This window comes from Siniperca chuatsi, linkage group LG20 (genome assembly GCF_020085105.1).
Source record: "Siniperca chuatsi isolate FFG_IHB_CAS linkage group LG20, ASM2008510v1, whole genome shotgun sequence".
In the NCBI taxonomy this organism is placed as follows: Eukaryota; Metazoa; Chordata; class Actinopteri; order Centrarchiformes; family Sinipercidae; genus Siniperca; species Siniperca chuatsi.
In genome coordinates this window covers 14,598,114-14,624,963 of record NC_058061.1, presented here as the reverse complement: position 1 = coordinate 14,624,963, position 26,850 = coordinate 14,598,114, and the positions used below count along the sequence as shown (strand labels likewise).

Sequence of the window (26,850 nt, the reverse complement as noted above, 5' to 3'; positions counted from 1 at the left end):
CAAAACTTAACTTGTAGACTCACATTAGAAAATCTAATTACTACATTATTACATAACAATAGGTAGCTCATCTTATTACACTATTAAAATAGTCATGGAAATTTAGCAAGGCATTATTAAAAGTCATGGGAGAGTTTTAGAATTACTGTAGCAGGTGAGTGTGGAAACACTGTTGTACTTTGGTACTCTTGCTTGCATTCCTCCATAAAGCAGTTTATCTCAAGCTGGGCAGACTGTCTCTTGATTTTGACAGGAAGACAGGAAAGCCGGGTAGTAATTAGAATTTCAGCTACTTCATAGTCGAGACGATATTTCTAACAATGTCTTCATTACTGATTCTGACTGAAATTTGCATGCTAAAGAAATGTACACTGTACAGAGTGAGTAGTAATCCTGAAGGTATATGCAGAGTAAAGAAAACCAGATCAAGAATGTCTGTCATCAGTGGGCAGGTTCTTTGAAGTTGAGGATCTCCTGGGAGATGCACCAAAAAAACTGAAATTATGCAGAAAAATATGGCCTCAAAACAGATACTTCATCGTACATACACAACCTCATTCATTCCATCAATAAATAGACATTAATTTACTCAACTTTTAAGAAGTGGAAGATTTTATTGAGGTGGTGTGCTGGAACAACAGTGTCACGGTAACATATACAGTGATGTTTATCACAGCTAAGTCAGTGTCAGATCATCTTAATTATTCCTTTAACAGTCCAATAAAGCACATTTCAGTGATAATTTAGTGACTCTTTCCAGTTTTGTGCTTTAACATTTGTGTAACTGAGTATCAACTGAGTAACAAAACTATAATATCACATAGTAATTGATGAAGATTATGTATCCCATCACTGTACCATACATTAGGTATCATGGGAAGTATTATTCAGAAAGGGTAATAATAATGATCTACAAAAGGCTTATAATTAGGACTAACTTTAACCAGCTTCACAGCCATTTTAGATATGAATGTCTCTGACTTTAAACAACATAAATACCCTAACCACAAACTCTGTGTTCTAAAATCAATAATACTTCAATTTTTAGAAGGCAACCAGTGACTACACTACACTACACTACACTACACCAATGAAAATGTTTCAGTGAGGCTTTAGCTGTATTATGCAAAGCCTTTATGTTGCTTTTAGGCCCTTGCTTAAGAGTCTCACTTTTCACTTTTCAGCATGCTATAAAAATGCCACACTACCTGTTGCATTTATGATGAATAGATATAAATTGTATACATCTGAATCGTCCAATATGAACGTAATCCCTGGGGGGACAGGGCTGATTTAGGAAAGACAAAATAATAATGGCTATTACTGAAGCTAAGACTATGGCTAAATTGAGTTCTCATGTTCATATCTGCTTTGAGGTATTAATACATTTAAACTTCATTCATTACAATAGCCTAAAAAACTAAGTGGGAAACACAATATTGTGTCCCCGAAAACATGTAATTTATCCAGTTCTTAGGCAAAAAATGTAAAATTTTTGTGTAAAGAAATAAATATAAAGGGTCATCAGAACTCGACATATACTGCATATTAACAATGAGTTAAAACATGCATCAGGCAGCATTTAGAATAGATTTGCATTCCTCTTCATGTCATTACGTTTCCACAGTGGAAGTGTGTCAAATTCTTGAATCTCCATGCCAAAGATCTCAAAAAATGAATCTGGCGATAGGTGCCGCTGCAAAAGAAAGCAGGAAAGAATACAAAAATAAAGTTACTGTGGGAAAAGCTGCACAGTTCATCTGCTTTGTGCATTTCTTATTCTAAAATAAAACTCATACTGTAGGTCCGTCTGAAACAAAATATGTCCTCATCGTGTTTTCAAGGAAAACCTTTCAGCAGCAACATGTGATGCCACTGTCAAGGAATTTACATCCTGCTCCAAATACGTTTTAGTCTATTTTATAACACGTTTTGCGCTTTAACTCGTGCCCTTTTGGGGAGTGTATGGTGCAATGGTTTTTCTTTTCATTGCTGGTTTTCAAGTACAGACAAAAATAATGCAAAGCAGTCTGTTCAGTCATGTAAAAAAAGAAGTGTCACGTTGTAATAATGCTTTTCTCACATGTGACTGTACCTCGAGTCTTGTTCTGTCAACATCCTTGGGAAGCTTCACTCGTCCTCTATTTGCTACTGTGAGCATTTCATATGGGTAGACCTTGACATAACAAAGACTGGTTGAGAATCACACATGCTACACCTAAACACAATGTTTTGTACACTTACGCTATAAGCTACTGAAATACGAGATGGAGTTAGAACATCATGTACCATGTATGCATCTTGTATAACACTGCACAGTTATCACGGATAGTGCTTCAGCCTTCAGGGGAAAAAACACTGTCAAGATCCTGCTTCTATTAGCCTTTTCAAAAGACTCAGTGTATTTCCACATATACTGTTTATAAAGGCAGGATGATAATGAAGTTGTCCTTGAAACCTCGGCACTATCCTAAAGTTATTAAACTAGCAAGCTTGTGTTTTAAGTCTATCCTAAACTCGACTGGACTGGACTGAAGTATTATTTGTATGTAATAATGTTATTCCTGCATGCAATCTTTTAAAGGTACAGAACATGACCAGCCTTTGCAGTGAAAACTCTCCACTAGTAAACACACTTTGGCAGAGAATTAAATGGTGGCAAAAACATGAATATAGAAATAATACTTGCTTTTGGTTCCAACAAGTTAGGCATAGACACTCCTCTACCCATTTTGGCTAATGGATGTTGACCGTCATGGATGAGCTACAGAATGAAGCAAACACATGCAATGGGAAAATGTCATGGAGGGATTAGTCACTTCAAAGTGAAAGCCAAATGGTAAAGTATATTTATAAAAAGTGTGGTTAAAGTGTCAGTTACGTAATATGTGCAATACACACACACACACACACACATATGCAGACATATAAACATGCAAACAGTAAGGTGAGGTCAGTCCTTTGGAAACAGGGAAAGGAAGCATGACCGGGGGTTCAAGATCACATAGAGCTCAGTTCTTCTCACATACCTTAAAGTCTGAAAGGCAGGGGAAAAGGTAAAGAACAAGCAAGACAAATTAATTTCTAAAGAATTATCCACTGAGTTAATATTGTAGTGATTTCCATGATAGATAATAAAGATGTGTACACACTTACCTCTGAATCTGTCGCCATTGCAATGGGAGAAATCAGCTGACCGTGGCTTAATGAGACAAAAACACATTAAAACTGATTTTTTTCCCCCCCGGAATCAATACCAAAAAGACAGAGCAACTCAGTTATCTGCGTAGTTTAGGGTCATTAATTCTATTCATTAAGTGTTGTAAGTTGGACAAAGTTTGTTTCTAGAGCTACCCAATAAAAAACATGAAGCAATAAAAAGCATGCGACTTGTCACTATTTTGCAGTGTGGAGCTGTGTCATAATCTCAATACAAAGTAAAATATAAACAATCCGGGAAGCTGGCTGAACTCCATGTTTTTGATTCAGTTCAACTTCAAAAGGATGTACATTTGCATTAAAGCCTACCGAATCAAAGGAATGTCACTTAATAGCCTTATACAATAATGCTAAAGAGAGAATTAGGTATCAGTCATGTTGCTCTTACCGGATTGAGGCCATTGCGACCATATCCAGGCAAAGAGGATGTTTGGGATGTAGAGGAATTTGGATCTATGTGAAAGCGAAACAGCAGATAGATTAGCTCATCAAGAGACGACTTACAGTCAGACTCGGCTCTTTGCCCAAATTAGATCAGACTTACTGAGTAAACTATACCTTGACAGGTTCTTTTATTAGCCTTTTGCTAATTCTTCTGTAAAACTGACTTCTCAGTACTGCTTTATTTTTATATAAGTTTAAGGTTGACATTTACGTTTTTACTGTTCATTTTTGCTAATCTGACTGCAGTGTGTATATTTGACAGTATATCTCATATAAATGATGTATAGTAAGTAATGTTTAATTGCTTCAGCAGCATTAATATGAACTTCAAAAGGTTACTTGAAGATGAAAAGGTCATATTGTACCTTGCTGTTTATAAATTGGAGGCCTCCTGTACATGTTGAAGCCTTCGTCTGCAGATAGAACAGAATGCAGCAGATTATTCATTCTGAAATATTACCCAGTAGAATTCAAAATAATATATAATACATCACAAATTTTCCTTTTGAATGTTTTAAAATATTCACATGGAGTAACTTAACACACTGGTTTTGATTTTAAAAAATGCATTAAAATTTGACATCATGGAGTAGAAAGCAACATCACAGTTTTTTCATTTATTTTTTTTGGTTAAGAGGACAGAATTACTCCATTTTCTCTGACAAAAAGCCAAACAGTGTAAAGACTGGGACCAGAATCAACTGATAGTATAATAGAGCATCTGTACAGTTTACTTACTCAATAAGTGGATTTAAAGATAATTATTTTTTAAGCACAAAGTGTGGTAAAGGTTCAACACACATACAATAATTGTGGTGACCTTTACATCACATTTGTACTGTAGCCTTTAAAAAAAAAAGCAGGCCAGCACTGCAAAATGTTGATGCCATTATGAGCGCACAACACATTTACATTTACAGAAAAGCAAGTGTAGTAAGCGTTTTCTTAAATACAGTTTAATTTCATGTAATTGAGTTTCAGAAATGATCATTTCAACAATCTAATGTTTCTAATCGATTAATTCGATTCGCTCGCATCACTCACTCCTGTATACAGAAATCAAGGCCGTGCAGGTTGTTAGTGGGTTGTGAGTGATTTGCAGTTCACATCAAAAACAAATGCCAGCGATTACAGGTCAAAGCTTGTCATATCTCATCCACACACACGATTAAACAGGTTTTAAAAAATCACAGCACTGCTATAAATAGGCTTAGAAGAGTGTGTGAGTTAAATTGGGAACAGGCACAGGAATATTTACTTATTTAATCAATCAAACCAGTTTTATAAATACCTACTTTGATATAGATTTACATCAAGGATTTTATTTTTTTCAGTAAAAGAATTTAGTGAGCGGTGGGTGAGGTGTCAAGAGAAAAGAAAAAGAAAAGAAAAAATACAGTTAGGTAAAATATGCAAAATGAAAAAAGAAAGGAAAAGATCAGAGGATTATCTGAAGGACGCAGCTAGCTGGTACATAGTGTGTTTTTTCTGTTGGGGGCACAAACTGCTGTGCTGTCTCCTACAGTAAACTATGATATGAAAAGAGTCTATGTGGGCGACTGACAGTCTCTCTGAACTTTGACCACTAGATGGCTCAGTGTTTCTAAGAATACAGTGAATCACATCTCTGTGCCATCCTTTTAAATTCCAACTCTGACCCCTAAACCTTAAACCAGTTTGTTTTTAGTTAGTTGGGTGTTGTAGAAATTCTTATTGCACTCACCTTTGGTGTGAGGGAGTAAGTGGTGACATAAAGGGGAAGTGGGGAAGGTGTCAGTGTTGCCAGAGAATAAAGAGGGAGAAAGCTTCAACCCTGCTTATTATTCCACGAAAGAAGTGGAAGGAGGTGGAAGAGTTGTGGAGGTAGAGGAGAAAAGGAAAGGCGGTAAAACTGAGAAAACGTGAGCAGAGGGGGGTTACTATCTTTACAAAGCTGATAAGAAGATTGAGATCAATTTTACTTATGAGCAATCCTCTCACCTGGCCGGTGGAAGTGTCGTGGCGATCTGGACAGAGTTGGAGTGTAGCTATGACGATTTAACATTGCATGAACTCCAAAAGATCTGTGGCTTGTAGATTTTGGTATATACTTTCGCACTTCAAAACTCTCCTTAAAAGAAGAAAGACAGAAAAATGCACAACAAATCAAACTAATTTGTGTTGCTTACGTATGATTGTAATGGGGGTCTGGTACATACTGTATGTGACCTGATGTCACAGTATTTCTACCTTAACTAAGTTAATAAAACATATATTTACCTCTGTGGTTTCAAACACGTTTCCTGGTGACTAAATCACAAAGATAGAAGAAGAAAAATTAATGTATTAAAGAAACACAACATACACTGTAGTCACTTCAGGTGAAAACCTTGTATCTCCAAATGTGTCTGACATGAAGAAAAACAACCTTGATCTTATCCTAACCACTGTGCATCTTTTAAAATGTTTTATAAGAGGAACACGTTTAATACTCGTAACTCTGTAATCCTTCAGCTGAATTTGAAAAACCACCAAACTTGGAGTTATGAGGTTTTCACATGAAGAGAGACATATGAAAGGTAGGAAACAAAAGGATTTGATTATGAAGGTAAATTATTCTACGTCAGTTTCAGGTAGCCTGGCACAGATTATTAATGAATGCTCAATGAGAGTAAATAGCAACTAACCACTCTTGTTTTTTTTCAATTGACTGAATATATTGTAAGTTGCATAAGCCAAATTCTTAAAAATGCAAAATGTAAGTAGAGAGTAAGTATCCTGCATACCTGCCCTAGATATGGATCTGGAAGCACTATTGCTCCAAAACACACTTAAAGACACACCTGTCCATTTGTCACAGTAAATGTCTTTGCATTTTGGGCCAAACACAGTCAAATATCAGAGCAACAAAACAAGGCCTCACTTGGTTTGTCTCATAAATCAAACCAAGAAAAAACACCAAAACAATGACACACAAACATGTCACTGGATATATCTTGGAGCATTGAATGAAGTTACCTCTGTAGGGATTTGCCTGTTCTGTCTGTTGCCTTTGTTGTCCAAAGCAGAAGAGTTGTCGTTCACAGACTTATAAGACATCATATCAGGATGCTCTATATCATATATAGCCTTGACTCTGGGAATTGCTGCTAATTCTCGGTAATCAATGATCTCATTATCTACTTTTGCCTGGGACCAGGACAGGGAGGAGAGGGGAGGACACAGAGGATGGAAGATAGAATGAGCAGACACTATGGGTTAGGTCAGGTGAAAGGTCAAAGGTTGCTTAATACATCACTTCATGGAGGAATGAAACTTTAATCCCACAACACCGCGATGGTGTGAGTTTGGCACATGAAGTGAACAGATTAACACGATAATCTGTGATCTGTTTCTGTTTCACTAAAATTATTTCTCAGGCTTTCAAGTATAAAAAAGGTAAATAGTTTTTGGCTCATATTTTGAGGTGTTTGATGGGGGTAAAGTTTATTCCACACAATAAACCAACAGGGTATGGATCATAAGAGACTGGGTGGAGGAAACAAAAGGACACTGAAAGCACCGGGTTGTTTTTATAAAATACAATCTGAATTGCCAACACATTCAAATTGATTATCTAAATTCCTGTTCAATATGTAGCTGATTTTATATTAGCATATTAATAATGAAATTGAGAAAATTTCATCAACTTCAACTTCATCATTCAACCACAATTGAAATCCCATTTTTCTCTCACAAGCAAGATGAAACTGGTTCCGATCAAATGCTTTCAAAGAAAAAATGCAATTGATTTTAAGGCTAATGTTTTTCACATTGGCTATTTTCCTAAATGTTCATCTTCATTGTCAAAAGGAAACATCTTGCAAGAGAGACACTTTGTCCATGCGGCTCCCCTGTATAAATAAAGGATAAATGAAATGTAAATCAACCCACGGCTCACAATTCACCGAAGATGTTAAGCAGATGTTGTCGCCAGAACTTACGCAGATAGTCCGACCAGGACTCCCTGGAGTGCATGAGCCCGGCCTGGAACAGGAGCTTTCGGATGAGGATCTAGTGGGCTAAGGAGGAAAAAAACTGCTGTGTTAGTTTGACTCATAGGATGCTTAGAAACATCACTTTCTGCTTCAGCTCAGGTGTGGGTAGACAGCTTCCATTGTTTTCTCTCAATGTCTCTTCAACCACACACACAACTTGGTCCTCACATCTGGTCTCATGTGGGTAAACGCAATCACTAGGACTCATAATGCAGCAGTGTGCAGTATGGGCCTGGCATCATGCAGTTTATGTGCAGTGTTCCGTATTGTAATTAGTTCAAGAAAAAAACACTGTTTTCTACCTATTTTTTGTTACCTAACAATGATATCAGCCAGACTTTTATTTTGCTTAGTACTTACATCAAGTAAGGAAAAAACTGTAATACTTAATAGTAAAAGAACACATCGGTGTATATTAAATTGTGCAGGTAGTAGTAGATGACAGGAAAATAACACAGCCAAGCATGCAGCACGGTCAGCACTGAAATGTCATATGCTACGGCTAACTTGTTTTTAAAAGGTTATGTATAAACTGTAATAATTATTGCACTTAATACATACTGTGCATGTGCTTTGCAAATTAAAAGCTCCTCTAAAGTATTCTTCAGAGCAAAAATTATAAGAAGGAATCTTATTTTATGTATCAAAAATGTCTTCTTTTTGCTTCCTTGAATTAGCACGCAAGATCTAATTGGCCAGCCTGGTGAGCAAAGAGTTCATGTAGCACGTGAAACAAGCGAGTGCGGTTAATCTCAAGACGTGAGATTACAGCCCGCTCACTCTAGAAAACCATCAGTGCAAACGGCAGGCAGGCCCGCTCACAATATTAACCTTCAGTGCACGTGAGGGGAAAAAGAAATCAAGACAAGGAGTTTTTGGTCTGCTGACCTGGGAAGGAAGAGAATGTGTAATGGAATGACAGTGTTGAGGTAATCATATGTAGGACAGCAATTTACACAGATATCACACTCACATCCTCCCTGTAACAGCAATTACACCAACTGGATATTAACCGCTTATTTTGAGTAGTTATATATATATAATATTGTGTCATGTCATGCCTTGTTACAAATCTGTATTTGCATGTGCCAGAATACTGCCTCTAACACATATTAAATTGCATGACATAGATCTTACCATGTAACTGTCCTCAGTTCTCCTGCTGTCTCTGCAGTCTGGATGCCAAACTGTTGATCCTGTGAAGGCAGGGACAGTTACCCACTGCAGACATTATGGCAAAAAAAACGACACAATGGCAAAAGAAATGCACAGTTTACACACAGTTTGAACAGAAAACAGTTGTATTCAAACACTTTCAATGTATGCATTCATCCAAGCCCAAATCCATATCCTCACCATGGATCCATGTATATCCATATAGTTACTTTCTCAAACTGACCTTGCAGATACATTTCTTCACCTTCTGTGAACATTTTGTCACATCGGCTGCATCTTGCACAGGTGGGGTGATAATGTTTGTCCCCTGCCTGTAGCAGATAATAAGAAGGGCAAAAGTATCAGGGTTAGGCCTTATTACCAAGGAGAAAAATGAACATATAATACTGTAGGCCAGGTGTTCTCAACCTTTTTGGATGTGGAGACCGGCAAGCTAGCACATTTCCACTCACAGACAGAAGACTGAAAAAGTTTCTAGTTTATTTATATACTGTTCAGGTCAAGTCATATTAATAGCCCTTGAGAAAAAAAGGACTTTTGAGAAAAGGAATGTCACAAAATATAGATAAAATCAGGAGCTTTATCTTCACTGAGAGTAAACATTTCTCACCTCTAGGACTTTTCCTGTGATAAACTTCTGACATGCTTCACATTGTACCCCAAAGTGAATCTGGTAGTCCCGCTCACAATAGGGAACACCATCCCTGAAAGATAAAGACACTTAATATTAACACATGTTCTTATCTGCGTATTAGTTGTGATGGATGCTAACATTATTTATTCTAACCTTTCTTGTTAGGAAAGATACACTCAATTGAGGGGAGGTGGAGAAAGAATCATGAATAAGAGAAGGTATGAATGAAAGATTTGTATTTACTTGCTGATATATTCTCCACTCAGCACTTTCCTGCAGGCTTTACACTTGAAGCAGCCCAGGTGCCACTGGCCACCCAGGGCTAAAAGAGCCTGGCCATTCTTGATGTCTCTACCACAGCCAGAGCAGTCTGAAAACACACACACATACATATTCATTAAGAGTAAACACTGGACATCCCAACAGGCTCTTGCCTTTTTTTAAGTTACGTTTTTTAATTCATGGTGATACATAAGTTCCAGTACCTCCGTTCTTATTGATTGTTTCTGGATATACTGTACATGTATAAACTGAAAACTTAAATCTGACATTATGGAACTATTTGAGTAGCTGTGCTGTTTCCTGCAGATTTTCTGTACAGTCCTACGAAAGATCCTCTTAATCCAGAGGCTTTGTGAGTCTGGATCCTCTATTGGCCCCTGTTCTATCTATAGTTGTTAGTGGGATAAGGTCATGTTGAGGAGGAGAGTTGAGTTCTGCTGTATCTCTTCGTCTGTACTGAGTCATTATCACTGGCAGGACTCCAGGAGGATGACCAAATTTGTAAGGTAAAAAGACATCCAGTGCACCAGGAGGAGCTTAGACTGGGATTAGGGAAACTGTTTCGCCTGTATTCCTGATAAAGGTGACAGAGTTTGGACGTGAGGAGGACTCTCCAGACATTACAAGTAATCTTCTGGATGAAAGTTGAACACGATGGTTGTCAGGTCCTGCAGAGTTTGTGTCTTTGTCCGGACGACATGCAGATCTCTCGTGGATGTTCAAAAATGACACGAGGACTCTAAATACACATGTATAATCAGATGCGTCACCTCCAGAGAAGTGTAAAGATTTGCTCTCCCTATGATGAAGGTGGCTGACAGATGTGGTACTGACCTTGAATGACTCTTAAGCACTGGATAAACTAAATAAACAGGCAGACATAGGAGCCGCAGCTGGCCAATGCTCAGTGCGTAATCCACTGTCTGATTATGTCTGCATGGGATCAAATTCTTTGATCTACTTTAAAGCTTCATTAATACATATTTTTTTATATTAACATTGGATCAAATGTCCTTGCTTGGAGAGTAATCTACAAAAATGCACTTACTACTGGGATAGCTGATGTTGTTAGGAGTAGGAGACACGGGCCGAATACAGTGCTGACAGAGGCAGTCTTTTCCACTGAAGGTGACACAATCCCCAGCAGGAAAGTGCTGTCTGAGAGACACAGAAAGAGACAGAAGTATACCACACCATTCTTTGAAGAATTAGTTACAGACGTGTTTGCATAACAAAAACTCTCAAATACTTGCAAATGCTGCACACAAAGCAGGCTGGGTGGTAGTTCTTCCCCAAGACTGTGACCACCTCTCCCTCCACAAATTCCCCACAGCTGTTGCAGAGCGTGCCGTGAAGCCTCTGGAAGTCCAGCGGGCAGAGGTAGTCACCATTCTTCATGAAGAAGCCACTCTGAGCCAAGTCACAGCCACATACTGCAAACACACACACACACAGGGGAGAAAGAGATGACACAGTTTGATAACGGAAAACATTAAAGCTGCAATAATCAATACTTTTACATTATGTTTGGATCAATGCACTATGTGTAATGTGATAGGTGTCACTTGTAGTGATGAACCCATACGGAATTGTCACCCAACTCTGCAGTTCTATGGCGACTTTTAGTTTCTTTCAGTGCATTGTTTTGGTTTTCTGGCCCATGACTCCACTCATCAACCTAGTTTTCAGTCGTAGCTGTTTTCATCAAAACAGCTCTCATAGACCCACTGTACACTATGCCTGGCAGACAGACAATGTTAGCCACCAGCTAGTGAGCTAATACAGCTGGTGAGGAGATGCTAAATGCTTAGCAGCTTAAGAGAGTTGAGTTGGTGGAGACTTGACCACATTTGGTTAAATTTGTTTATCGTAACTTTATAAGGTGATAATATGTGTGTTGTGTTTTCAGCTTGTTCCTGGCCAAGAAGCCAAAGATCTCAATTAATGCAGCTTTAACAAAACAAACACATGGCAATTTACTAAACTTCACTTAAACATTTCCATTCTGCTCTAAAAAGATTTTTCAAAACGTAGGTATCACACGGCTGTTCTGCTGCCTCATTCAACAACCCTGCTCTCATATCTGTTTTACACTAAATACAAGTTGCCTTATTTGTACTGACTAATCTTTTGACTCTATAATAGCCAGAACTGATTCTAAAATCCATCTTTTTCTTTGCCTTTTGCCTTACATTTATTTATTTTTTTTGGTTTTCTTTATTCTCCTGTATACATTTTTAGAAACAGATTTTTTATTTGTTTTGTATTTTGGTCAGTAACTATGAATTTACAGTTTAAACTGTTACCTTTTTCAGGCTGTTAGCAACTACGTAATCTATCAAAGGGATGAGGTAATGCTATTTGGGCTATCTGACCTTATGATTCTGCCAGAGTTTCTGGCATGTTTATGTGTTTGCTTGCATTTGTGTGTGTGTGTGTGTGTGTGTGTGTGTGTGTGTGTGTGTGTGTGTGTTTGCTGATAAGCCCAGTGACAAGTTACTGACAGAGATGTAGTGTTTTCCCTCAGCTTGTTCGGAGCCATGTGATACCCCCAATCCATTTCCAACACTGTCCCTCTTAACGTGCCACAACAGAGTGCGCTGAGATGCCAAGGACAGATTTATGCTGCTCTATTCCTGTCCTACTACTGCAACTCACTCACAATGTACATGGGTTTTATTTAAAAACATCTATATTTCTGAATAAAACAGGCAAAAACATGTGTCTTCATTCCTCTGATCCCACAGATTGTTTCATAGAAATGATATACAAATAACTTTAATGAAAACCAGATGAATCTTTACTTATCTTATGATGTACATAAACGCATAAAGAGTGCCTTAGATTGTTAGCTGCGTTTATACTAATTCTAAACTTGATAAAACTTTATGGATCACTAAAACATAAAAAGTAGTCAACAAATCTTCGGTAATATTCCCTATGGCTTATTTTAATTCAGATTTCTTCCCATTCAAAACACTTTGAGGCAAATTGTGATTCAGTGAAGCCCACAGACCCCTTCGATCTCCAGGTCTTCCCACTGTGAAAATACTGCAGGCCTCCGTGCTCTGAAAGTCTCTTTGTTTCCTCTGCGCTGTAAACACCATCACATCGCGATGAAAGGGCAACAACACGAGAAGCTTGTCAGTTTTGATTAGTGGGGACAAAAGCCTGCTGAGGAAATATGTTTTCCACCAAACAGAGTAACTCCGGTGAATGACTGTCTCACAACCCAGGAGGTTCTCACAACAGCCCATTGTAGATATAGAATATTTTGTAATGAACTGAATTTGACCAATGAATGACCAGCAAATTATGCCCAATTTAAAAGTGACCCACTGAAAATAAGGTTACCGCTTGCATGTAAAATTGTTTTCATTTAACTAAGTCAACACTGGAAAAGCAACACTCACTCAACACAAATTTCAGAGTTTAAATTCCTAATTTAATATCAAACCCCACCACAGTCCAGTCTCAATAAAAAACTGCCAGTAGACGAATGCTTTATTAGGCCTCTGATGACATTCACGTTACAGAGCAGCCTTTCAAGAATTGAATTGGAGCAGAAGTCAGAAATATTATCCTAAAATGTTCAAGACAGCTACCAATTCATCTCCACTGCACATGAGGAATTCTGTTCATTTCAAGTTTCCCAAATGACCAAATTTAGACACAGAACTCCTACAGGGAGTCCACCATTGAGCTTGCCTGATAACATATAAGTCTATTCTGACTGAAGCGTGATTGCAGGACACTCCACATGTGCACCTGTATCTGCTCACATCAACATATGGATGGTACTCACCTTTGCAGGTAAAGCACTTTATGTGGAAGTGGCTGTTCTGGACTCGCAGCACCTCTCCCTTGCATGGCTCCCCACATCTGAAGCACTGGATGTCCCGCTTCCCCGCTGGAGGACACTGGTGGCAGCTATCCTGAGCATGTAGCACTACAGGGGAGGGTGGAATAAATGACATCAGCATGTCATATAAAATGTCATTTTAAAGTGCCTGAAAAAGCCAAATTAAGGGACATTGGTCTTTAAACTATAATCCTTTTTCCCTCTTGTAGAATTCCATTAAAAAACTCAGTTTATTTGGCTTTAATGAAGTTACAGTCATATGTTACCTCATGCTATTGTTTGCAAGTAACTTCTACACTCTCATGTTTGTATCCAGAAGGTATTATGGGCCTATATATCTGCCAGTTTTAATGTTTTATCATGGAAATCGAAAAGTTAAAAGTTCAGGTCGATTTAGCAAAGTGGTCTGTTTGTGACAATAAATGTGGAAAAACAAGACTAGTGGCTCTGTGAGGCTGTACTTAGGCACAGTGGTGCTTTGAGCTAATGCTAAATGCTAACATCAGCATGCTAGCATGCTCACAATGACAATGCTGACATGCTGCTGTTTAGCAGCAATTTTTTACCATGTTAACCATGTTAAACATGGTAAACATTACTTAAACATTACACATCACACTAAACTTAGTTGTGTGTGTTAGCATGCTACCATCTGTTAATTAGGAATAAACACAAAGTACAGACTAGGCTGATGAGAATGGTATTTGGTCACAAAGTATTGGACAAATTCAAATACTGACTGGCTGACTATATGGAAAGTGAAGGGATCACCAAAGTTGTTACATTACATCCTGAGGGGAACATAAACATATATACAAAATGTTATGGCAATCCATCCAATAGTTGTCAAGATGAGGAAATGTTGGGGGATCACCAAAGTCATTACTCTACATTATCTGGGAGCTAAATGTCTGTACAAAATTCTGTGCCAATCCAGTAGATGCTGAGATATTTCACTGAAGAAGTGAAAACTGATCTGGTTGTGCTACAAAAACAAAAGTCAGTGGATCACCAAAGTCACTGGGAATGATCAATGATGTTTGTACAAAAATTCATGGCAATCCAGCCCTACAGCCATAATGCTAGCATGGCTAAAAACATGTTCATCGTGTAAAGCCAAGATCAGCTGCATTTACAGTCCTCCCAGTGGAAAGGTCTCTCTCATCCATAACGTTTATCCTTTTCTGCCTGAGCAGTTCATTACAAGACAATAGTCCTTCAGAATTGTCCTGTCAGTGCTTACATAACTGAATGTAATGCATAGACACGCTTTGCTTTGGCACAGAAACACACATATATATGCTTAGAGTACACACAGTAATCTGTGGAGTACCTCACAAAGACAGACAGAGAGTTTTAAAAGTTTGATCTTGCAGCAATATTAGTAAAGAGTATTCTACAACTTGTCTCATACTGTAGCAAGAAAGCTCAACCTCGTTTGTTCTCCTTCTATCTCTTTCATGTTTATATGGCAGCAGAAGCAGTGGATGCCTGTACAATCTAATCACAGCCCACTTGAAAGGTCTTGAATGTGATTAGCAGAGGAGAGAGAGGAAAGAATGTGGCGCGTTGAGAGAGCGCCGTCTCACAGTGTGCGGACACACAGCATACAAATAGATAAACAGACACATGAGCTTCATCTTTTCCTTTTTCATATACAGTTGGTCACAGAAGAAGTCATAACAAATTTACCTATTAACCAAATAACAGCTACACTGGAAATAAACCTCAGATAATCTCAGCTGCACTAACATGGGTGAGTTGTGTCTAAACTTATTTAGTCCAAACAGAAAGATTTCCACACACTTCCAACTGACTCCCAACTTTCCAACTCAGCCTCGTGAATACTGAGAAAATTGAGTCAAGCACCATTGGTATGTGGCCCCAACTCTGCCCCACTACAGGAGAGATTTGTCACTATGGTAACAAGCATGTAACAAACTAGATTGAGAGACCATGCTTCCCAAAGGTTAATGTAAAGTTCACTGTAACTGATTGTAAAGTTCTGAAGACACAAGTCAAACCAGTGTGTACATTATGCAGTGATGTGGTGATTATAGACTTGCACTATAGGCCAGCGGCTGTAATGCAGACTGCATTAGTGATGGAAAAGTGTTCATCTTGCAGTACAAAGACTAGTAATCCACAACCTAACATCCTGGAGCAGTGTAATGAAGTCTAAAAAGTGAGAAATCTAATAAACATGCAAACAACAACTACAGCTTTAGAACAGGCATGTGATTTTTGCAAGCAACAAACAATACAAATTTTACTGTAACTTTTCATACAAGCAAAAAAGCAGTTTGGGTCATACTGAGAGGGGAAGGCTTTGATTACAGTCATCCTTTGCAAATTTTATGTTGAAATTTTGAGATTATTTCTATCCATACAAGAGCAGTAGAAGGACATTGTGTGATTTTAATCTGCGCTATCAGATAAAAAAAGAAACAAATCTTGCGGAAATAAGTGTTATTTCTGCCAAACTTAACAAAAGCCTAGTGGGAATGTAACCCATCCTTTTGGCCATGGCACGCCAACAATGACTGGAAACGCAGCCAAACTGGCCTTTGTCCTAGAACGCCTCAGATATTTGTTAATGACAGAGCTGTGATGCCAATACAAATACATGCAAGCCATTTGTCATGGGAACATGCAGAGAAGTACTGCGACAGTTTAGAAATGTTTGAAAGTTTTGTTTTGTTGTGGACTGACTGGAGAAGAACAGGCTATACTATATTGTATTATGTATATGCAATAAAACAATATACAGTGCAATACAGTATGTGTGTGGTATTATCCTGTATGTAAAGTATACCATTTGTATGCTTCTAGTTTTTGCTCTTGTGTAAATGGTAAAACTGATGTATGGAGTCCTCAGATGCAAATATTTCAAGAGTGCAAAATGTCTTCCACTCTTTCTTGATCTCGGATCCCAGAATGTGAAGTTGATACGTGTCAAGTATTAGCAAATGGTAGATTTAGAAAGACAGCAAATGGGGAGAAACCTGAGACGGACAGCTAATCACACAACCCACAATGGCCAGTTACGCCAGTTTATTGGATGGTGTCATTGTTAGTAATTTAAGGCATGGTAAAGAAGAAGAGGTAAACGAATGAGAGTTAGAGCTTTTAGCGGCCTTGAATGTTTTCTGGGTACAAGGCATTTTAGTAAAAAAACATAATTTCACAGCAAGGAGGTCATCATACACCGGGAGGAACACCCAGATTGCCAGGAACATAATGGAATATCAGTGAAAATGTCTGGCTCTTTTTCATTCACTATAAATAATCCTGCATAGCTTCTCATTTCCTATTTGGAAAGCACCTGACTGGATTTTATAACTGTTGGAATAGCTCCCAGGCTAACTAGGGCATGTGTACATGCTTTGATTCAGAATTACTAACACTACTTAAAGCTCAGTAACTGGGAGATGTAAAATAAATGTAAAAGCTCAAACAAACTACTTCCACTCAGTTTCAATGAAGCAATTTCAGGAGTTTCTTGAGGACGCACTACAGTATCAGAACAGCAGGAGGCTTTTATCTCAACAGAAACTAGTTTAGTGAAATGAGTGATGTCACTTATTACTGTTGTACAAGTGAAAATAACTTCACTCTGACTGAGTAAAGAGTCACTACAGTGCTTTACTCTCAATAGAATATTGTTTTCCCAGTTGCTACAAAATAGAATAATTGCAACGAAACACTGCTTACATTCAGAGGTATTGCTAAAATCACATGTTGGTCTTACCCAACCATGATGCTCTACGATTAGCTGCAACAGCTGTGTTTGCACTTTTCCCCACTTGGCAACCAAAGTTTTATCTCCAAATTCAGTTTCTAGATTTGGGAACAGTTTGAGAATCTTAACAGATCAAAAACATAAAAAAGTATAGCATAAAATAATGTCCTTTTGTTTGCACAATTCACATACCAGAGCTTTTACATAGCCAAATATCAACCAACCAAATTACAAATAGCATGTAGTTTAAACAAGATATACTTGTTCAGTATAACACAATGTATAACACAATAATATTCTAACACTATTTGCAGGAGCAGTTAAGAAAAGTCTTGAGAAAGATTTGTTTTGACTTTTAAAACAATCAAATGCCACCTGATGTAGAAAGCCAAAAAGATTGCAAATACAAACACAATAGACAATTTTAAATATACAAATGTGTGAAGTAATAAAGTTTTCTTGAACGAAAATGTAATCATGGACGAAGCTCTGAGACTTTTTGACGGTTCACTTGATAACAAGTTGCTAACAAGTATGAAAAGATAAAACAAACATAAAACAACACGCACAAGCAGAACTTTCTTTCTCATCCTCTAACACACACACACACACACACACACTTGCAGAAACACTCTTAAAAATGTCTACCTTTTTCTTTCATGACAGTTGGTCTCTACAGGTCTGTGAGAGCGCTCACTGCAGCAGATCAGAGTGAGGAGAGGAACTCACTGGACTGCTGGTCCAAGGGAGAAGGGGGTGGTCCAAAGCACAGAAGGCAGGAGTCTGTGTGTGTGTGTGTGTGTGTGTGTGTGTGTGTGTGTGTGTGTGTATGTTCTCAAAGAGGACAGTAGGAGTGGCATTAAGTGCTCTTGTGCTTCTGAATCATGACCTCAACCATGCTGAACAAGAGAATATTTAAATCTGGAAGCAATTAGGACATGCATTGCTGAAACATATTGGTTTCCCAGATTTTTTTTTTTTTTTTTTTGCTGATATAGTTATGTACTATTTTGAAATAAAACACTTGTCAAGCTTCATTAGTTTTAAATTCCTTCACATATGTTGATGACATTCACCTACAATAACCAGCTCATTGACAATGTATTTAAAAATATTGAATACAGATTTGCTCTGTTCCTATGAATAAAATTGCAATAATATTTGTGTATCTATGATGGGAGTGTTGTTCAGTACAGACTCAGTGATTACATCACCTGCTGCAGATATTTCTGGCTTTCAGAACTCACTTTCTAGCGCTTTGCGACGCCTCTTTTTTTAGAACTAGCAAGCTGAATATATGTGCGTGGTGTCCTAATACACATATATGCATCTTTAGTCTGCATAGTCTAAATGCTTAATGACAACAATTCAGTTGTCAGCCTTGATCTCATTTAACCTTATAAATGAAGCACAATATTGACCACAAGTGTGACTAAAAGTGCCAGTTTATTATAAAAAGGGAGGGAAATGGTGTGTCATGTCTGCCAAATACATCATGGACTTTGATTTAACAGAGGCAAATTGTGTTTTGGATGCAAATGCAAAGTATTTATGTTTGTGTAGAGGCAGCAGAGTTAGTTGAGACAGTGTCAAAGGGTTGAATCAAGTCTAGATGAGTTAGCTTGTCTGGATAGTGACAGCAGAGTCATGGATTACTCACATGTCAGGGCACCAGTAGTACTCATGTAGCCTGACTGACCAAAAACCTTCAATATTTACTTGAGCTCAGAAATTAAGAATTGTGGTGATGAATAGCAAAGCCATTTGACTAGCAGACATAATATTACTGTGTGCAATATTATGCTTTGTCTAATAGCTTGATTTCTGGTTAGTACATACAATTATTTTAAAGAAAAACAAAGCAGAGCCTTTATCACAACACAGAATTAGTTTGGTAAAGATACAGGATTTTGCAGGTTGTCTCTTCATGAAATATAAGAAAAATCATTATTCAGCCTGTTCCCTGTTGGAAATCAATGTTTTTGTCATATGGAGCATCTACAAAACATTTTACAGCCAAATTATAGAGTGTAATGACAAGTCATTGATATAACAACTTATCACCTGAAAGATATCAAGGAAGTAAACAATTTATTACCTGACATCTCTGCGGGTATACTGGCCAGCTTTTCACACAAGATGTAGTCGTTGGGGTTGAGGAAAGGCAGCTGCTCCATCATGGACTGTTTGGGAATAAGGTAGAGAACCTCCGCAATTTCACCATCTTCAATAATTGACATGCGCCTGACAGAGTTCTTCCTCTTGACCCGGTCCAAAACGACCATTTCATTGCTGTGACTGGAGCCGCAGATCTTGCCCAGGCTGCTGAGGTTGAGAAGGCCTGACATCCTTGTGCCGTCGAGGCTGTCAGCCAAACAGTTCAGGCTGCAGATTGACTCCAATTGAGAAACCATAAAGCAAACCTCAAGCTGTTAAAGTCAGGTATTAAGTTGCTCTCTAAGACTTTGTGACTGACTCAGCGTGTGCGTTGTCTGTCTGGCAGTCAAAGACTAACTCCTACCACACACCTCTTAAGAAGATTAACTAAGGTATATTTTTAGTGCTTATCTTCATGGTAAACAGAGGATCTGAGCTCAAGGAAGTCTCTACCAGGTAACCGTCTAACCTCCATTCCAGTGACTTGTCATCACATGAGGTGCATCCTTCTAGTAATCTAGCGACTAGAGCACTCTTTTAAGAAGATTATGAGCTGCAGCCCTGTATTGTTTCATCCAGTTATGTATGCAGTTCAGATCATATTATTTAAATCTCCAGTGTCAACCATGTCTGTACAAGTCAGGCATTTTCTGTCTGATCTTTGGTTGGATTATGACTGAATACAAGGACCAGCAGGACACAAAACAATGAATTTTCATAACACTCCAACTGCAAATATTGTACATGTGATTATTTTTTCTCAGTAATCGACTGTGTGATTTGGCATGGACTGCAGACTTTGAATGCTTAGCTTTAGAACAGGAGACTCTCCACATTTAACCTGGCACAGAGACAGAGACAGGAGGTTGGCACCCTGAACTTGGATCTTTATAATAATAGTTGTACTAAAGTATTTGAGGACTGCAGCGTTACTCAAGGTCAGACAAGGCTGTCTAGATCAGTTTAGGCACTCCCTAATTTACATTTGATTGAATTTTATTTAATTCAATTTTCAATTTAAAAACTATTCAGAGTTTACAGTATGTTGATTATATGTGAAAATGGGCAGAAGTTGATTGAAAGCACCAGTTCTAGCAGGTAAAATTTTTCTGTAAAAATACACCGATCTCATCAACAAACCTTTCTTGCTCAAATGAAAATGCACTTTTTCACCTGTGAGAAGTGACAAATAAAACTTGCTAGAAACTTGTTAAAGCTAGACTCATCAACATTAAATGGTGTGCCTGTTTTTCAAAATCAGTATAATTTTAGAGGATGAGTATGTGCTCCTGCATTTTACTTAGTAGCAACTGATGTTTTTTATTTTCAGAAATAAAGAAAGATAGCACTTAAATTAATGGTGCTGGTAAAATGACTGCAATAGAAATTGGCACAAATACAGGCCATTCCACACAGACTATTCTTCATTACTTCACAAGTCACCACTGTGATAACATTTCATTATATTACAGAGGAATAGGCTTAAAGGTATAACAAAAACTTAAGTATATACACCTAAAACATGTTACACTTACTTGTGGTGCTGCCATATTTGTCTGTAGCTATTTAAATGTAGCCTTGCAGTTGTTGACAATATGATGCATGTGATGTGAAGTACTGTTATCATGACTACCTCCCCGAAATATCCCCACACTGGCTTACAAAAAGGTTTCTGATATCTAGTCACTAAGAATTCAAGTAACTAATATAGGTTGAAGTAAGTGTAGAAAAAGCCATTGAGACAAACACACAATGATGGACTCCATGCTTACTACATACGGTAGTTTATCCATTGCAAACAAATGTGTAAAGAGCTCCACCTACTGTCTATAATATGCTAAACATGCTGTGCTGAGTATTTAGAAGGAAATAGCACTGGTTATGCAGGTCAACCTTGTATTACATGTTAAGATTGTACTCTACATTTACAGTTCAAGTATTGATTTGACAAATGTTAAAATTATGAATTACATTGAAGACTTGTTGAAGAAGAATTGAAGATTGTATTACAGTTGTTATTAATTGAAAAAATATTGACATTGTAGTACCTTGCCTGCTTTGACATTTAAACCTGCAATAACCGATTTTTTCGAATATCTGGCTGTTCAGCTGCTAAATGCTCCACTATGTTCACCAGCAAGCGCTAGTCACAAACTGTGTCTGTCTTCTGTTTGATGTTGAGCAGACAGTGTACAGTGGGTTTTTCGCTGAAAATTACACTAAGAGAGCATTGAGAGTGAATCAAAACAGAGATTACAAACACCTGCAGGGCAGTTTTTTGTTGTTGTTGGGTTTTTTTCTTTTACATGCAGCAAAGATCACACTGACAGAAAAGGAAAACAGCATTTTATTTTTGCTGTTTTGGCAATGCAAAATAGATCAAAATTTCCTTCTCCAACACATGTCATACATAGTTAAAACTCTAAAACATGAACATACAGATAAGAGGTAAAAATATTTCTCTTTTTCATTAGAAAGAAAATAATGAAAAACAGATTTTTGTAATGACATTAAAATGATTTAGTGACCTCAGTAAGTTTCACACAGTCAGTTTTGGCAGTACAGCTGATAGCTGAGTGATGATATGATGTGAATGTGTTTCAGCTCAAATAAACAAAAAACAAAAATTTAAAAAGTTAAAGAGATAGTGTGATGTTTTGTGTATTTTTTTCTTTTTACCCGTACTACTGAAAAACCTGCAATACCTGGTTTTAACAGGGATATATTCTGATTCATTAAAACTGCTCAATTATCTGCTGTAGCAACTATAGACAAATGTCTATAGTAATGTTTCAGTGAGGTGTGCAATAAAACAAGTTCAAATTAAAAACTGGCACATTTAAAAAGAGAGAGAGAAATGTTCAAACTTGAGGAAACAAAGCTTAGGAGTTGATAGGACGAGATCTGACCGCCTTGTCCTCCTCACCCTCATTTTGCTCTTCCTCTCCCTGGTTGAGCGGCTCTCTTTCTGAGTCTCTCTCTGCCTGCTCTGACCTCTTGGTTGTCTTGTTCAGCACCCCGCCCTGCAGAAAAACAAATATTAACTGAACACACTGTATGCTCTGCTAAAATCAGCTGTCAACAGACACACAGAGCATATATATATTAAATATATATAAATAAAGATATGTAAACAGGCAATCTGTGAGGTGTCTGACCTGTCTATGGTCGACAATGTTGAGCAGCACTGAGGTGACGATGCAGCTGATGGTGTTGGCCAACATGAAGATCATCATCCTCTGCCAACGCCACAATGGAATTTTAGTTTCGCTGGTCAGGAAGTGGAGAAAACATGGCAGGTAAGTAAAGATCTAACATACAGCATGGACCATTGGTGCACTGCAATGAGATCCTGATCTGAAGTATTTGCTACCTGGATTTAGTCCCCAGAATCTGCCCAACAACCAGATTAGACACCCCAATCCCAACCATCTGTACAGAGGTGGCCAGACCCATGGCTGTTCCCAGAGTCGCCTGAGGTACCACGAGAGGAATAGACGGCCACATGCTTGCCTGGAATACAGCACAGATAGTTTAAATTAAGACACATGCTTTTCCGAAATATGAGGCACACAGAGACTCGTATGGTTGTGAAATTCATTTGTATAGATCAGTGTAATATGCCTTGAATATATTATTAATCTGAAGAGGGTCCATAGTAATTTGTCCATTTACTCCTTTAATCTTAAGTATTGTCCTCTCCACAAATTCTTTCATCTGCAAGGCTAACAATTTACTGACTATTGAGTAGTTTTTCCATAGATGATCGATTGAAATTTGAATTCAGGACACAATTAAAATCGCCAACAAAATATTGGAATATTACACTGAGAAAGAATAAGACAAATATCAATTAGAAACTGGGGATCATCATAATTAGGAAAATAACAATTAGCTAAAAGTATCGCCTGTTGACCAAAAACACCTGTGACAACAATATATCTGCCACTAGAGTCCTCGATAATTTCTTAAGGACTAAAGCCAATAAAAAATGATTTACCTGAGAGACAATAGGTGTTCGAAATTAAAAAGGACCTAAACTCACAGCAGCAAAGGAGTAAGTGACTCCCAGCCATATGGTGGAGATGAGAGGAGGGACAAAGGTGAAGGCCAGGAGTCCAAACACAGGCAGTGTGAGGACGGCGCAGGCCACTGCGAAAATACCCCGTAGACCCACATAATCCTGGAACAAACACAAGAGAATGTTCACGTGTTATACCAACTTACCTACTTATTCTATATTGCTTCATACGACAGACTTTTGAACAGTTTAGGTTACAGATACTTACTATGAGAATGCCCACGCTGGCTGAGAGGACCAGTGAGCTGTCATAAACTGCCCCGGCGATGTAGGCCGCCTCCTTCTGACTGTAGCCATTATACTTATCCTGAATGAACTTACTGGACAGGAAAAATACAGCAGTATGTTAAAACTAAATTATTAAGTTTTTATGCACTAGGGTCAATAAATACAGTGGTTTCCTACCCATTTGCATTCTGAGATTATTTGTAATAATGGAGTTTCAGCTAAAAGCATTCTTATCCTAAAGGAAATACTGTATACTGGCCTTCAAATACCTGTTTCAAACCTGAGAAATATGCATGTGTTTTGTGTTGATAGTGCTACCTGGCATCTGCGATGAATGGGAAGATGCCGTTGTAGAAGAACATGATGGTGAGAACCAGCAGCCAGTATCTTAGTGACAGGAGCTTCACATCCTGAATCCTCTACACTCACACACACACACACACACACACACACACACACAGACAGTCAGACACAGAAACAAGTAATTTAGTCCACACAATCACTTCAGGGCATATTATGTACGTATACACCTACACTACAGAATAAAGAAGTTAAACCAAATAAACTGTGGTCAGATACTCCATCTGTAGCATCCTTGCACTTTATAATGATGTTGGAAACAGGTTATAATTAAAAGATACTGTTCATACCACTTTGCGGGACTCCTCTTGGATGGCGCCATCAAGACCCAGCTGCCTCATTCCGATCTTGTCCAGGGCACTGACTATAATGGCGGATATAAAGCCCAGCACACACAGTAGAGCACCTAGAAAACAAAACATCATGTGCCATGTAGCTTGAGAAAAATACTCTTACTTGAACCTTCTTTTTATAACTTTTTGTTATCTTTCAGTCATGCCATAAACCTTGAGGTTTCTCTCCCCTCTTCACCTACCACCCCAGAGTGTCCACTGCATGCCATATTTTTCTTCAAACTTCTGGGTGAGGAAGAAGTTCAAGACTGAACCCAGGCGAGAGAAAGCCAGGGTCAGACCGAAAGCCAAGGCCAGCTCCTTCCCTTTGAACCAGAAGGCTGTGATGCGGTTCTGAACAACTAAGGAGGACGTAAATGAGAGAGCGGTTTAGAAACATTCCTCTGAGTTGACACTGCAAAGAGTATATGACTTTTGTAAGGTGGCCTTACTGGTCAGAGATCCATTGCCTGATCCAAACAGTAGTCGGCCTGTGAGCATAAGTGGCAGCAGATAGGGAGTTCCTTTGAAGTGGGAACCCAGTGCAAACAGCGACGAGCCCAAAACACACAGAAAAGAGAACAGAAATACTCCAACTGCAGAGAGGAGGAAAGGGGAATCAAGTTATCATGAGTTTCCATAAGTCAGTTGTTTGATTTGCAGATAAGAGGTATCTAGACTTACAGCGATTTCCTAATTTGTCAATCAAGAACCCAGCCAGGACCACCACTACTGCATTCCTGTTGATAGGAGAGAACAGCACCAACTGTAGCTGTTTTCTGATAAGCCATTTATCAGAAAACAGTAGAGTCAGTGTGTGTGTGTGTGTGTGTGTGTGTACTTACGTCCAAGCATAGATGGCATAAAGAAGATTGTACTGCTGAGGACTCATCCCCAATCCCTCGACACAGTCCACTGTCCCATTGATCACTGTTGCATTGGGACATGTCAGGTTCTGTCAGGTGAGGGGACTTAAGTTATTATCTAACTAGCCACAAACTGAGGACAGACTTTGGAATATTGACACCAAACTACAAGGATTACGTTACGTTAATGTGGAGGAATCATTAGATGCTGATAGCATCTTTAAGCTCATCTGCCCTCCTGCCACGTCTTACTTACCCCTTGGAACTGATCCTGCAAAACACTGGGGATGTCAAAGCAGAAGTAGGAGCCAAATGTCAGCAGGCAGTTGAAGAACAGCACCACAAAGCGATAATACACTGTAAAAATAACGTAAAGAACGGATCAACAGTCTAACTTCACTATGAAAGTTACTCTAAAACATGAGATACCAACACCACTGAACACTTCAGTATTTCACATATAGCAATAGCAGCATGTTGATTTATAGTTTATATAAAACCTTAACTGAATTTCTTATCTACAGAATATATTCTAACTATAAAATATGTGAGTACTCTGATGGAAAATCTTAATATGTCTCCTATCAATTACTGGCTTTAACACAGTGCTTTTGAAAAGATAAATTCACCATAAAGATTTAGAGAGTCCCTCCTGACATAACAACACTCTGCTTTGAATAATCTAGAGATTTTACCCCCCCCCCCAAAAAAAAGTAAGAGTTAAATTCAAGTGGAGGGGGACTTTAATAACATCTGTCAGCTAATGCCACCCCTGGTTTTGTACATTTCCTTTAACTTGGTCCAATTACTAATTTCCTGTTGACCCCACTGGGTTCGTGTGAAAGAACTGTAGAATTAGCTTAGTGGTGGTAAATGATGAAAGCGAATGAAAATACATTCATGAGATAGCAAACCATTACTGCTAACTGTTTTGGCAACTTCCCATTTAGTCACATCAACACTTCTAGCAACACTTAAAGCATAAAATGCTGAGTTGGTCATTCAGTGGCCCAGTTTTTCAGGGAAGTACGTTATACTGAGAGTTACGAGACAGAGGGCTGGTCGTCTGGCAATGCAACATTTGAAGTAATTTTTGGGAAAATAAAACTATAGTCAGACGTACCTTTCTCCGCCGGCTGCGTCATAGTGAGCAAAAGGGACAGTGGCTATAAAAGAAAACTTCCAAATCACATCCTTCAGTGTTGTTTACATAAGCAGGCTAGTGTAACAGCGTTAGCAGGCGGCGTTGAGGTCCGCTACAACGTATCCGCAGACCGCAGCTCTTTAAAGTACATGGATCGATCTCTTCCTATGTAAAGACGCAGCGAGTAGTTTGGAAATCTGCGCACGCAGCGACATCGCAGCCGCACTGACTACCTTTTGTGTTTTTTTTGTTTTTTTTTTTTTACCAAGGCAACTTTATTGAGGAAGATATTTCTATCTCCATATTA

General features: G+C 38.3%; 2 protein-coding genes across 8 annotated transcripts; both read right to left on the bottom strand.

Moving 5' to 3' along the window:
- Positions 1–594: 594 nt before the first annotated feature.
- Positions 595–19,859, bottom strand: LOC122867565 (actin-binding LIM protein 1-like). 6 transcript variants are annotated; one of them, XM_044178518.1, is made up of 21 exons: positions 19,474–19,859; positions 13,577–13,720; positions 11,021–11,204; positions 10,820–10,929; positions 9,733–9,859; positions 9,466–9,559; positions 9,079–9,166; positions 8,817–8,875; positions 8,511–8,567; positions 7,626–7,703; positions 6,661–6,831; positions 5,923–5,952; positions 5,644–5,773; positions 5,387–5,476; positions 4,029–4,076; positions 3,608–3,672; positions 3,157–3,202; positions 3,030–3,037; positions 2,690–2,764; positions 2,096–2,176; positions 595–1,696 (listed from the first exon to the last, which is right to left on the bottom strand). In XM_044178518.1, exons 1-21 carry the CDS (start codon positions 19,787–19,789, stop codon positions 1,583–1,585), a joined length of 2,115 nt encoding a protein of 704 aa, XP_044034453.1. In that variant the 5' UTR covers positions 19,790–19,859; the 3' UTR covers positions 595–1,582. The 6 variants fall into 6 exon arrangements, with proteins under 6 accessions (XP_044034453.1, XP_044034456.1, XP_044034454.1 ...); XM_044178521.1 differs by lacking the exon at positions 19,474–19,859 and adding an exon at positions 18,024–18,179; XM_044178519.1 differs by lacking the exon at positions 8,511–8,567 and having other exon boundaries at positions 19,474–19,856.
- A 2,004-nt stretch (positions 19,860–21,863) lies between these two features.
- Positions 21,864–26,696, bottom strand: mfsd1l (major facilitator superfamily domain containing 1-like). 2 transcript variants are annotated; one of them, XM_044178524.1, is made up of 13 exons: positions 26,523–26,696; positions 25,656–25,756; positions 25,379–25,488; positions 25,218–25,273; positions 24,986–25,129; positions 24,737–24,895; positions 24,492–24,607; positions 24,160–24,260; positions 23,822–23,933; positions 23,578–23,715; positions 22,906–23,045; positions 22,691–22,802; positions 21,864–22,555 (listed from the first exon to the last, which is right to left on the bottom strand). In XM_044178524.1, the coding sequence occupies exons 1-13, from the start codon at positions 26,542–26,544 to the stop codon at positions 22,415–22,417; spliced, it is 1,452 nt and encodes a 483-aa protein (XP_044034459.1). In that variant the 5' UTR covers positions 26,545–26,696; the 3' UTR covers positions 21,864–22,414. The 2 variants fall into 2 exon arrangements, with proteins under 2 accessions (XP_044034459.1, XP_044034460.1); XM_044178525.1 differs by lacking the exons at positions 25,218–25,273; positions 25,656–25,756; positions 26,523–26,696.
- Between the last annotated feature and the right edge of the window lie 154 nt (positions 26,697–26,850).

Coding starts and splice junctions, on each gene's coding strand:
- mfsd1l (XM_044178524.1), bottom strand. CDS start 26,544: ATGACGCAGCCGGCGGAGAAAG. Junction 25,489..25,655: donor TGCAGGATCAGTTCCAAGGG/GTAAGTAAGACG, acceptor CTCACCTGACAG/AACCTGACATGTCCCAATGC. Junction 23,934..24,159: donor CCATTCATCGCAGATGCCAG/GTAGCACTATCA, acceptor TTTCCTGTCCAG/TAAGTTCATTCAGGATAAGT.
- LOC122867565 (XM_044178518.1), bottom strand. CDS start 19,789: ATGGTTTCTCAATTGGAGTCAATCTGCAGCCTGAACTGTTTGGCTGAC. Junction 10,930..11,020: donor TTTGTGTGCAGCATTTGCAA/GTATTTGAGAGT, acceptor TGTGTCTCTCAG/ACAGCACTTTCCTGCTGGGG. Junction 2,177..2,689: donor CTAACTTGTTGGAACCAAAA/GCAAGTATTATT, acceptor TGTTATGTCAAG/GTCTACCCATATGAAATGCT.